Here is a 12,755-nt window from a genome sequence, read left to right as displayed (position 1 = left end):
CTTGCTACAGAATTCAGAGCAGTACAAAACTTCCTCTCCTGCAGAAGATTTTTGTTCTGTTAGGGTAGCACAGCAGTTCTCAAATACAAAACCCAGCCTCCAGATACAGAGATGTTACATCTGACTGTCAGTTCATAGTGGTTTTATTTTTCCCTCTGCCTAGCTGAATACAGCTGTCTCAGCACCCATAAGGCAGCCAGAAGCAGTTCACTAAGGATTTACTGGTAGAACTCAGCTGTTCAAAATGAACTGTCTCCCTATTCCAGAAGAAGAGGGATGCATAGCTGGGGGTGGTGAAGCAAGTGAGGAGAATAAACCAGGCTTCTAAACTGGATAACCTTATTGCAGCCTTCCAGTACCTGAAGGGAGCATACAAACAGGAGGGGAATCAGCTTTTTAAAAGGGTAGACAATGGCAGGAGAAGGGGGAATGGATTAAAACTAAAGGAGGGAAGGTTTAGGTTAGATACTAGGGGGAAGTTCTTTACAGAGAGAGTGGTGAGGTGCTGGAATGGGCTGTCCAGAGAGGGGGTGGATGCCCCATCCCTGGAGGTGTTCAAGGTCAGGTTGGATGGGGCCCTAGGCAACCGTGTGTAGATCCAGGCCTGGAGGATGGTGTCCCTGCCTGTGGCAGGGGGGGTTGGAGCTCTATGATCCTTGGGGTCCCTTCCAACCCAGACCATTCTGTGATTCTATGGTCTGTAACTGCTGCCTCCAAGGCCAACTTCTGAAAACTACACTGTAGACAACACAAGTTACAGGGTTCTAATCAAGAGTAACCGCATTGCAATCTTAGACACAATGTTAGACTGGATGTTCTAACGATCCTTTTGGGCCTGATAACCAATGAATAAACTTTCTGAGGTTTGAATTTCATGCCTTACTACAAACCTACACTTTGGAAAAGTCTTAGAGAAGCAAAGATAGCAGAAAATAATACATATCCTCCGCAGTTTTAAGAAAACCTTTAGAACAATGCTTTTGCCACTTGACACTTAAGAATATTCCTCTATTTCTAGCTGAACGATTCTAGGTTGTGAGTGTTTTTCTGTATATATGTTAAAGAAAATTACTCAGTTTTGCCCTTGAGAGTATCTTACATCCATTCTCAAAGTTAAATTGACAGCTTTTGCAAGTGCATAAGAGTCTAAACTCTTTAAAGATGCTGGAATGTGTATTGTGATCTTTTAAAGAGGGTTTAAATCTTAAGAGGAGCAGCTGAGGGAGCTGGGGATGTTTAGTCTTGAGAAGACCTTATCACTGCCTACCATTAGAGAGGTGGGTGATGATCTCTTCAGCCAAGTGACAGGTGACAGGAGGAGGGGAAATGGCACAAAGCTGCACCAGGGCAGGTTCAGATTAGATGTTAGGAAAAAAAATTTTACTGAAAGAGTTGTCAGGGCCTGGAACAGGCTGCCCAGGGAGGGGGTTGAGTCACCTTCCCTGGGTGTGTTTAAAAGGGTAGATGAGGTACTTAGGGATATGGTTTAGCATAGGATGGGAATGGTTGACTTGATGATCTAGAAGGTCTTTTCCAACCTTGTGAGTCTGTGAAAATTCTGTGAACAAATCTCTGAAGGCTTTGGAAGCTTTTAACCAGAGAGGGCAGGTTAAGGCAGTAATTAGTGGCTGATTCCATGTGTATGTTGCAACATACTGGAAAGCAGCAGGATGACAAAAAGTTGTCTCTGAAAGGTCAGACACAAGCTCTTTGCTTGAGTTATTTGAAGTAAATTGTTTATGGAAATTATTCTTCTGGGACTTTTTTCCTTCATGATGAAGATACTGCCATCTCTGATGCTGCCTGCAGTGAAGAGGAACAAGAAACTACAGCAAACTAGGGGATATTTCCTGGACATTTTCAGTTGTTAAACAACACTTCTATGTACTTTTAAATTACACCCTGTAGCTGCAACATGCAATTAAAAGGCATGTGATAATGTAAAGGAAAGGCAGGTCCCTTTGCCCTGATTTTAGAGGATTAATTTGCTTTGTGTAGTCTTGTCTCAGTAAGTCTTAATATTTTGTGCCAAAGGTTGAGTGTGTTTGCAGTTTAGAACCAAAACAAAGACGTGAAAAGAAAAAAAAAGCAGCTGTTTACCCAATCTGTTTCTTTAAAGAGGGCTGTTAGCTGCCTCCTACTCACAAATTTAAGACTTCAGGTGGTTTAACATAAACCAAGAAAATCAAGTTTAGTCTCTGCTGTGGCTGCCAGCAAGGCCAGATTAATTTTTGTTGCAAGCTACCTCAGCTACTAAGGGTTGTGCATGATGGAGAGCCACTGCCTTCCCTGCTCCTCCCAACACTGGAAAGAAGAGCAGGTTTAGACCACCTTTCCCACGCTGATACCACTCACAGGAGGTGATCACCTTTTCCTGAGGTGATAGAAATGCCAGGGAGGAAATTGAGAGAAGCTAAGGATGCAGAGAAACCAAGAGCCTCCAGTGGCTTGGTTATGGTAGGGTATGCAGAGAGGGTGATGACTGTGAAGCGAGGATCTGCCTGATTCCTTATGACGTGCTTTGACCAGAGCGACTTTGCAAAGGAGCTGGATCATCAGGTGAGGGCCCTATTTCTGGCCTGGTACCACACCTTCTTCCCATGGCACACCTCACCTGTGTTGTCAGTTGTGTAGGCTGCTGGTTTTTCCTCTTATCCCAGCATGGGCAGAGGTGTTTGTGACTGGGTGGGCCTGGCAGCCTGCTTCTATGTGTTCCTCTGTGGCCAGGCATAGAGCAGTAAGGGGAGAATGAAGGTATGCTAGGCACAGGGGAAAAAAGGGTGCAGGAGATGGGGGAAATGAAAAGCACACAGGTGAGGGATGTGAAAAGAAGAGGTATGAAGCTAGGTGGGATTCAGCAGGTTGAGTTCAAAATAAGAGACATTTCCAAGGCAAAAACATAAAGCTGTTTGTTCGAAAGGAAGTGCAACTGAAGGATCTGTTTACCAAATCTGTCGCTAAAACAAATTTCAGTTTTATGCCAGGAAAGGAAGATGATGAGTTGCTTGACTGAAGAGGAACAAGAAGCATTTTGTGCTTCCCATGACTTTCTTACTGCTCTCACGTGAGCTGGACCATGTTCCTACTACAGGTTCCATTTTGCTGGGTTGTCTGTGTCATGTGTCCCCATCCCCGCTCCTCCCCAAGTCAGATGGAAGATCTGTCTCCTCCATTAACTTGCCTTCCCCACCTCCACACATTCAAGAAACTCACATCAAACAGATTTAAGTTAGCACATGTGAAAGCACAGCCATAGCAGGATCAGAGGACAGTGTTAGGTCTGGATTCCACAGGCTCAGAGCTGATATTCTGTATTTCGAGTCAGCATATGAAAAGCGCTGTCAGACAGGCTAATTCTCCAAATGAGTAACTCACTTAGGAACTCCAAGATCCCTGGCACTTCTACAGCATTAACTCCACCCCTCACCCCCACAGTATCAGAATTTATGGCTGAGACCTAGTTATGAGTTCTACAATACAGCACAATGCAGTTCCACAACCTGTAGGCTGGTTGGTTCTGCTCCATTCAGAAGTTAGGCTAGCACTGGAATGGAGATGACTGATGGCAGGCTCTGAGCCTGTGAGACAACCTCCTCCCTCTTGAAGCTAATAGCCTGCCATTAAGAGAGCATCAACTAAACTTCTAAATGCAGTGGCTTCACTCCCCATGGATTTTGCTTTGTACCTCACACTAAAAGTTAATCCCTCTTTACTGCCTGTTTTTAGCTTAGTTTCATGCCATGCTACATACAACATACCACAACATTTTGAAATTCCATCTTTAAAGGTGCTCTGTTGCCAGTCACGACCTCCTCCAGCACCGCTAGCCATTGCAAAGAATGAGGTCCCTGTGAATCTGCTGACTCCACCACGGCCCTTCAAAAGCTAATCAGCCAGGCCCTCCCAGGCTCTGCCACTCCCCTGTGCCAAAGCCAGGCCAGTTAGTACATTCCAACTGCCTGTCTCAACCCATTAATTTATATGAAAAACCAGTGCTTGATTAAAACTAGCTTGGTTCCAGCTCTGCGTAGAATAAAACTGGGCAGACAGCTTCAGCTTATCTGATGCACAGCTGCTGGATTAATGTATTTTATAAATTTTGTCTCATGCTCTGAACCCCAAAGTAACCTAACATCATCTTGTAAGGAGCAATGGAACTTTGGAAGTTACACTATGTTTGTCAAGTGCCCTTTGTAAGTATTGAGCAACACTTCTACTTAGATAGTGCTTCTGAAGGCAAGAAGAGCAGAGAGTTGCTGAAGCATTTAGAGTTTGGATTTCCAGAGTGTTTCTCCTGTGTTTGCTTGTTTTGTTGCCTGGAAACTGACCTAAATAAGAGACTCCACGTAGACAGCGTGCTCTCTGGTAGAGGCTAAGGGAGCAGGGCTGTTTAACTGGAATGAGCAGAAACATAAAGCATGCACGAAGAGCAGCTGCCCAACAGTCACTTTGTCAAGGTGGCAACTCAGCTAGGTAACACAGACCTTTCTGCTTCAGCTTTAGTGTAAGCAGATAAACTTGTTCAGCTTTCATTTTGCAGGCTTTTTTAATACTGGGGGGAAATACTCTATTTGTACTTCAACCTTCAAACCAAGGTAGGTTTTAACCTACCTTGGTAACAGGACATCCATAGCTGAACTTGCACAGACTAAGTAGTGAGCTGTATAGACACCACATAGCCTACGTCCCCTCTCCCACCACATTCTGCAGAGTCTGAATTTCAGCTGTAAGGGCTCAGTGGAATAGAGATAGGAATAGCAGCAACATACCAAGGTGCCACTTAAAGACTGATGGGGCTTAAAAGAACACACCACAAAATGGACAGATTTCATATACATGACCTGTGACTGTTCAGCAGCAACATGGAGTCAGATAGCATAAATCCAGCCTCTGACCTGCAGCTCACTGGATATTTATATGGTATTTTTATGCTCAGAACACTTTTGCTGGGGAGGCTTCCAATCTTTATTTGTTTTTAGAGGACTTGAGTCAAATATCACTGTTAACAGTTACTGTACAGAATAGCTAAAAGCTTTCTCTTAATACAAATAAATTTTGCTCCTGGCAGTTCAGTAGTGTACATTCAGTACAGAATGAATACTTCAAACCCACAAGATTTTTCTTACTCATGATTGGCTTAAAACAGCGCAGCTCTATTTTGTAGCTTTTCATGCCTATTTTACATTATTCTCTTGTCCATCATCCCTGAAGTTGTACTCTTTGGGGAAAAGAAAAAAAATTGTTTAAATCCCAAACTAGCAATATCTGTGCTCAGACCCTCAGGTCAAAGTTGTAAATGCCTTACATTTGTCTCATGAATAGAAATGGTCAGGTTTCTAGAAGTGCTGAATGTCCTCAGTTCTCAGTGACCTTGATGGACTCTAAAGAGTATCTCTAACATCTCAAACTCAAGCTCCTTTTTTTCTTGGGGTTTGTTTGGGGTTTTTAAGCCTGAATAGAGATTTATAAGCCTAATTATTAGAAATCCAGATTTCAGAATTTAGCGTGGAAAATAGCACACCTAATGTCTTTATTCATTGCTTTCTTCTTCATCATCTTCAAATGCTTCCTCTCCATCATTTGCTGTCGCTTCTTGGTATTGCTGATACTCTGAAACCAGATCATTCATGTTGCTTTCTGCCTCTGTAAATTCCATTTCATCCATTCCTTCTCCTGTGAACCAGTGGAGAAAGGCCTTTCTCCTGAACATGGCGGAAAACTGCTCCGAGATCCTTTTGAAGAGCTCTTGAATAGCAGTACTGTTGCCAATGAAAGTGGAAGCCATCTTCAGGCCACGAGGAGGTATGTCACACACTGCCACCTTGACATTGTTTGGGATCCACTCCACAAAGTAACTGCTGTTCTTGTTCTGGATGGCCAGCATCTGCTCATCAACCTCCTTCATGGACATGGGACCACGGAAGACAGTAGCCACTGTCAGGTATCGCCCATGTCTTGGGTCACAGGCTGCCATCATGTTTTTGGCATCAAACATCTGCTGGGTGAGCTCCGGAACAGTGAGGGCCCGGTACTGCTGGCTGCCTCGGGCTGTCAAAGGAGCAAAGCCTGGCATGAAAAAGTGAAGGCGCGGGAAAGGGACCATGTTCACTGCCAGCTTCCGGAGGTCGGCATTTAGCTGGCCCGGGAAGCGCAGGGACGTAGTGACCCCGCTCATGGTAGCGGAAACCAAGTGGTTCAGATCCCCGTAGGTTGGCGTGGTGAGCTTCAAGGTGCGGAAGCAAATGTCGTACAGAGCTTCGTTGTCGATGCAGTAGGTCTCATCCGTGTTTTCAACCAGCTGGTGGACCGAGAGCGTGGCGTTGTAAGGCTCCACCACGGTATCAGACACCTTGGGAGAGGGCATGACGCTGAAGGTATTCATTATCCTGTCCGGGTACTCCTCTCGTATCTTGCTGATGAGCAGGGTTCCCATGCCAGAGCCTGTCCCTCCTCCCAGGGAATGAGTGAGCTGAAATCCTTGCAAGCAATCACAGTGTTCGCACTCTTTTCTTACTACATCGAGGACAGAGTCAACTAACTCTGCCCCTTCTGTGTAGTGTCCTTTAGCCCAGTTGTTTCCTGCACCAGTTTGTCCTACAATAACATACAACAAGAAAACACACAAAATCATTGCCAAGGTTTGATATTCACATGCTAAACCGACTCACAGCTGTAACAAAAGCTGCTATAGATCTATCAGGTAGATAACTGTATCCTTTAGTTTTGCCTACAAATACTTTGGAGTATCAACATTAACTTTCATATATAGTCTTCTTTTGCCTCAAATCCCTGGTAGTTTTCATTTATGCCTTTGGGTGTCTGTCTTCTTTTTGCCATTTAACCTTCCATAGATGCAAAAACAGCCTTGACTCCTTGGTTTGAAAGCTTTCACACTCCCAACCCTGCTTACTCCATAAACACAAGATGACTGTTAATGTTAAAATAAGGACCATGTTCTATACAAAGCTAAATCACAGATACAGGTTTATAAATGAAAGGTTCTTGGACTGCTCCTGTGAGACAGAGGCATTGCTGTCACTGAAGGATAAGACTGGGCTTCAAAAGCCCTATTTAACTTGTTCTATCAAGGACTATAGCTTTTTTGATTCACAGTTACCCAGCCTGAATGAAAATACTGATCAGTAGAAGCTTAAGAATGTTATTTCAAAAGCTTGGAAGTTAAGTGCCTTTCACATTTTACTAGTTTCCCTGCAAAGTCACTTTTCTTCAGCAACTTGCAAAACTGGATTACTCATGTTTCATGAGCCCCTTACTTTCTTGCCATTGCTTCCATTTTCCTTTGATGTGCCACTTGATTTATTACAATGGACAGTCTGAATCCTTTGCTATATCACTATTTTGTTCTTAATTAGGTAACAAGGAATATTATTAAAAGGGGGACCAGTTTTTTAACACTCCCATTGCTCACAGTGGCTACTGCATGCATTGTGGCACTGAGCTCACTCAGTGGTACTGTGGTGAGTGGCATTCAGAAAAAGCAGCTGTTTCAGAACGAGGTATAATACTGCCAGCTTCTGTGTTGTTCTCCAAGACCTTCCTCTTCCTTCCTATCACCTTGTCTCGTTTCAATTCGCAGTGCACTGTGTTGGTGCCAAACATGATTCAGGGGAACTGCTTGCTGAGATATTGTTCAAATATGATGCACTGTTTTTACTGCATAAATGCTTGGCTTCCTCATGATGTACTTGGTTAGTTAACACATTGTTCTGTATGTTACTGTACTTCTCTCTTTGAACCTTGGGAGCTCAGAGCTTCCTGTCCAGCTGGGCAAAACACAAAGTAATATCCTTCCAGAATTAAATACACTTGTAACCATCTGCAGTCTGCTCAAACAGATCCCCTCCTGCAGACAGGGCAGCACATCAGGCCACACACTTACAAGGAAGCATCACTCTGACATGTAGAAGGATCCTAACAGAGCCAGATCCTGAGTTTAGGACTGTATTTTGCAGATTGCCCCTTGCATTAACTTTGTATCACCCTTCTTCAGTGGGAAGTGAAATAAGGACAGAATTAGGAACAGCAACAAAGAACAAGGTTAAGAGAAGAACGTGGTAGACTCTCTGTCCTGAATCACACCACCTCCTAGATGCCACCTGTCTCTACTGCACTAATATGGCCCTTTGTACCTAAATGTTGGAGTGTAACCATACCAGCTGCTGCCTACACCAATACTAATGGTTTCCCTCCAGCACACAACTATCAGCTACTCCTGTGGTAACACTGCTCTTTGTGTATCAGTCAGTCACCTGTCTAACAATCAATCTATTTTTTTTAATCCCTAAAATGGCAACTATTTCCTGCAATCTTCTTCCACTCCATTCCTGTCTTCACTGCTTGAAATAAAAGACAAGTCTGGAAGAGAGACAAGTAGGTTGCACACTAATTCTTAGAAGCCCAGCACGAATGGCCTCAGTGCAGAACACAGGCTATGATTTAGAGAGGACAGCTCTTTTGGCTAACAGCCATAATGTGGTTGGCCCCACCAGTGCAGAAAACTTAAATTGGGGTGGTATCTATGCAGCAAAGCTAGCAAGGGTGTGCAAAAGAGGGACAAATTTAAAAATGTACAAATGAAAACTGGTTAACAGAGCTCACAGTAGTTCCTGGTGGACAACTGTATGCTGTTAGGAGGCCAGGAGACCTGCTGCCCTCATACAGCAAAATCATTCCACCTGCACTTCACCTGTTAGATCTTGTCAACACAAAGATCACTGTTGTGTCCATCTCAATCTCCTGTTAGTCTGAGCTAAAGTTCTTGTAGCTGGAGTGTATGATCATGTACCTGACTGATGGTCCATGGTTACATGCTAAGGAGACTTAGGCACAAGCAGTTCTATACAAAACATCTCCATCAGAATGAGCCCTTACAGCCTGGCATACAGCAAGTATGGAACCACCAGCTTCTGCAACAAAATCCTTTGTGGGCCCAGGCTAGAATTTTAAAAGAGAAAACAAAATGCTTTGTTGGCTTTTGACAGAGAAGATCATTACTTCAGCGCTCAGGCAGTCATTCTGCATTATTCAGCAAGTTGGGAGGACAGTGCCTGATGCTGGCAGGGGCCTCAGTCAGATAAGAGCTGATCACATGCTGTTGGGTCATTGTTAGCTTGGCAGGGAGCACAGTGAACTGAACTATTGTTGAAGGCACCCTGAATGGATTTTGCTCTGGTTTTACTGGTGGTATGTCAAACTAAAGTTCTAGTTCAGGTATTTCCACAGGTCAGGTGAATTCACTTTCAGAGAGTCTGTGTGGTCCATGCAGGAGAAAGGAAGTGAAAGGAGAAACCTGAATACAGAAACATACTTCATAAAGCTGCTTATGTCTATGGCTTTTTTCCCCAAAGTTATATCTCATACCTTAACATTTCTTTGACAGAAGCCCTTAACATCACTGCCATGGAGTATACAGGAAAACAACAGTGACAGCATTGAAAGTTTTAAGTCAGTTAAAGGGTTAAAAGTAACTCTGTGCAGCTTTTTACTCCCTACCTCAACAGCAACAGTCCAGACTTAAGTTTGTTTTATACCACCCAAACAATGTTTATCTTTTCTCTGTCTGTCCTTGGCATTGTTCCTTCCTTATGTTAACACAATATGCCAAACTAAGTTGCAACCTAAGCTTGCTTTGGCAGGCAGAAATCCATTTTGTGGCTAGTACAGACTTGGAAACCAAAAGGACACAAGAGTTCTCATGGTAAATTTCATTCACACTTCCTGTTTCAGCAAGTGGATCACTTAACTTTCACACGCTGTTTCTCCTTTAGTGCAAAAAGGCCAAGAATGCTTCTGGACTTTTAAAGATACTGCAAAATTTAATCCTGGTAATGTGCATTTTTAAGCTTAGGTGGTAAGTATTTCAAAAGTCCAAAGTGAAACAGTAAAGGCTAGAACAATTCTCTGCAAAAGCACTGTAAAAACACAAGTTCCCAACATCCTTTCAGACTGTTCCTCATTATGTTGGAAAAGACCCCAGTAACTTGCTATACATGACAATGTTTTCCCTACTACATTTTGTCTTCCTCCACTGTTCACTATATTGTAAGGATCTGCTGAACAAGTTGAATTTCAAAGTCTATAAACAACTTCACACTCAAGCATGTAACATCAATTCCATGCATTTTGTTGTAAAGAAGTGGGATTTCTCTGGAGTTCATATATAGGGAAATCAAACCTACTTTACCCAAATACCATATGAAACGTTCAGTATTTTGCTAACTGAAAGAATGATTAACAGAAGAACAATTTTTTCAATTAACAAGATCTTTTAGCTGACTTATAGGCTATTAGAATTGCAAACTAACAAGACTTCTCAGCACTACTGATCACTAATGATTAGAAGAGGGAGCTTAAATGCTTTTTGACCATTCACTTGGTCAAACACCTGTTGGATAGCTTTGGGTTTTTAAAGTGACATCCACATACCAAAGATGAAATTATCAGGCCGGAAGAGCTGACCAAAAGGACCAGATCTCACACTATCCATGGTTCCCGGCTCCAAGTCCACCAAGACTGCTCTTGGTACGAATTTCTGGGCTGCAATACAAAGTAGGCTTACTTCAGAACATGAAGGGCATGCTAACATGGTTACAACTCTCAATACACATATGTTATGTCTTGTATTATTAGTCTAATATAGATTGTATATATACAAATATTTTCTATACAGGAAATCACGGTGGTAAAAAACCCAGCACCATAGGAACAAATCACATCAGAACAAACCTTGAAAAACAGACAGAACATCATCTGGGTCATACAGATGGTATCTTACATTTTATAACCTCTTTTTTTAGCAATAGATACGAAGGAGGGAAATTCCAGATTAGTGAAAAAGGTTGACATTATAAGAAAGGAGATAATGTTTTCTGTGAATAATATAGTGAAGGGTTTACGTTCAAATGATCCTAACAAATCTCACAACCTTTTATGCTTTAAGGATTCACTGTCATTGAAAGAACTACTCGGCGTAGGTAGCAGAGTAGTAGTAGTTTAGCATAGCTACTACAAAGGACAAAATGAAGAATCTGTATCAAGTTGAAATTGTTGAAGGAAGCAAGTAAATAATACAAATTAACCTGAGCTGGACAAAAGATGAAACTTTCGCACTTGCAGGTTCATGTCAATAGACCAAAGGGCTCATGATCCCCATTTTACACCATTAACACTCTTTAACACCAGACTGACTCAGAGGATTTGGGCATCTTTGGCATCTTATTAATGAATCACCATTAAGCTCCCCATTATCTGTGGCCCAACCCTCTCGGTCATGAAATCAGAGTACTACAGTTGCAAGCTCGATATAACCAACCGTTTAATTTGTAGCAATTGATAAGACACATCTGACAAAATAATCACATGTTTAAGGAGCAAATGCCTGGTATAGCGTTAAATAACAAACAAACCTCCACCTCCAGACTGTAAGGATTGCCCCTTGTGCTACTTCTCTCTGCCTGGGGAGGTAACACCCAGTTACAGAAAGTAGAAAGTATTCTCTGTGCATAACGGGGTGAGTTGGGATCAGGTGGGGGACTGATGGCATGAAAGAAGCATGACTAGACGTGCAACACAACTTCAGAAACCCGCTCTCCCTCAGATATGTGTCCCTTGCCACAGAGTCGCCCGTCCCGCACCCCTCCCCATCCCACACTTACACGATGATTCATTATAGTAGACATTGATCCTTTCCAGCTGCAGCGCTGAGTCACCCACATAGCCTCCGGCTGGGTCAATGCCATGTTCATCACTTATCACTTCCCAAAACTAAGGGAGGAAAAAAGAGAAGCGGGTTGGGAACTTCCCTGCGGAGAACCGGGGACCCTGCCCAGCGCCCGGGAGGGGCGGGGGTGCTGCTATCTCGCAGCGCGGCTCGGCCACAGCTGCCGGATTCCTGGCGTGCCCGCCGCCCCTCCCTGCCCGGGACGGGACGGAGCGGCAGGCACCAGGATTCAAACCCAACGGACACCCGGCGGCCGTCCAACCCCTCCCCGCCCGGATGGGCTGTGGCGTTTCGGTATTCGGAGGGGGGCAGCTTGGACCTCTGCCGCCCTGCCCTGCTTTTGAGCCGCGGCCCGGGCAGTTCCAGCGTAAAAATAGCGTTAAATAAATAAACACACGAATGAAAAGTCCAGCTTGGTTTCGGTACTCCCCAAAGCCTTTTATGGTCACTGGGAGAGGCGAGGTGCGCGGTGCCCCCCGTCCCGGGCGCGCCCGGCACCTCTCGGCAGCGAGTCGCTCGGGGCACGGGAGGGCAGCGGCGGGGGCGGCCGGCGGGGCACAGCCCAACCCCACGGGGCGAAACAGCCCAGAGGAAGCGGCCGGGCGCATCTCCCAGGCGCTTCAAAGGCTCCGCAAGCGGGCAAGCGGCGGCGGCCCCGTCTCCTCCTCAGGCTCACCTTGGTCCCGATCTGGTTCCCGCACTGGCCCGCCTGGATGTGCACGATCTCCCTCATGGCGATGCCCCCCGCGCAGCGCGCCTCACCCGCTCTCCCGCCGCCCAGCCCGGCTATGCGCGGGGCCGGCCCAGCGGGCGGCGCTTTATGAGCTCCGAGGCGGCGCGCGCGCCCACCCCGCTCACACACACACACCCCCACGCCCCCCCCGCCCGCCCGCCGTTCTTTTCCCGCGCCGCTGCGGCTCGCCCAACGGCCGGCGCCCCGCGCGCGCTCCGCCAACGGCCGCCTCCGCCCGGGGACCGCCCTGGTCCCTCACGCCGGGGGCAGGGGAGCGACCAC

At 45.2% G+C, this 12,755-nt stretch overlaps 1 protein-coding gene across 2 annotated transcripts; it reads right to left on the bottom strand.

The window, feature by feature from the left end:
* Window positions 1-4,904: 4,904 nt before the first annotated feature.
* On the bottom strand, window positions 4,905-12,473 carry TUBB6 (tubulin beta 6 class V; the record flags this gene model as incomplete). 2 transcript variants are annotated; one of them, XM_084279808.1, is made up of 5 exons in its annotated part: window positions 4,905-5,899; window positions 6,506-6,594; window positions 10,447-10,557; window positions 11,676-11,784; window positions 12,417-12,473. In XM_084279808.1, 5 exons carry the CDS (start codon window positions 12,471-12,473, stop codon window positions 5,531-5,533), a joined length of 735 nt encoding a protein of 244 aa, XP_084135934.1. In that variant the 3' UTR covers window positions 4,905-5,530. The 2 variants fall into 2 exon arrangements, with proteins under 2 accessions (XP_084135934.1, XP_084135933.1); XM_084279807.1 differs by having other exon boundaries at window positions 4,905-6,594.
* Window positions 12,474-12,755: the final 282 nt, after the last annotated feature.

Source organism: Gallinula chloropus (assembly GCF_964237585.1).
Source record: "Gallinula chloropus genome assembly, chromosome: 2".
NCBI classification, from domain to species: domain Eukaryota; kingdom Metazoa; phylum Chordata; class Aves; order Gruiformes; family Rallidae; genus Gallinula; species Gallinula chloropus.
The sequence above is the reverse complement of the archived record's forward strand: the minus strand, read 5'-3'. Positions and strand labels throughout refer to the sequence as shown.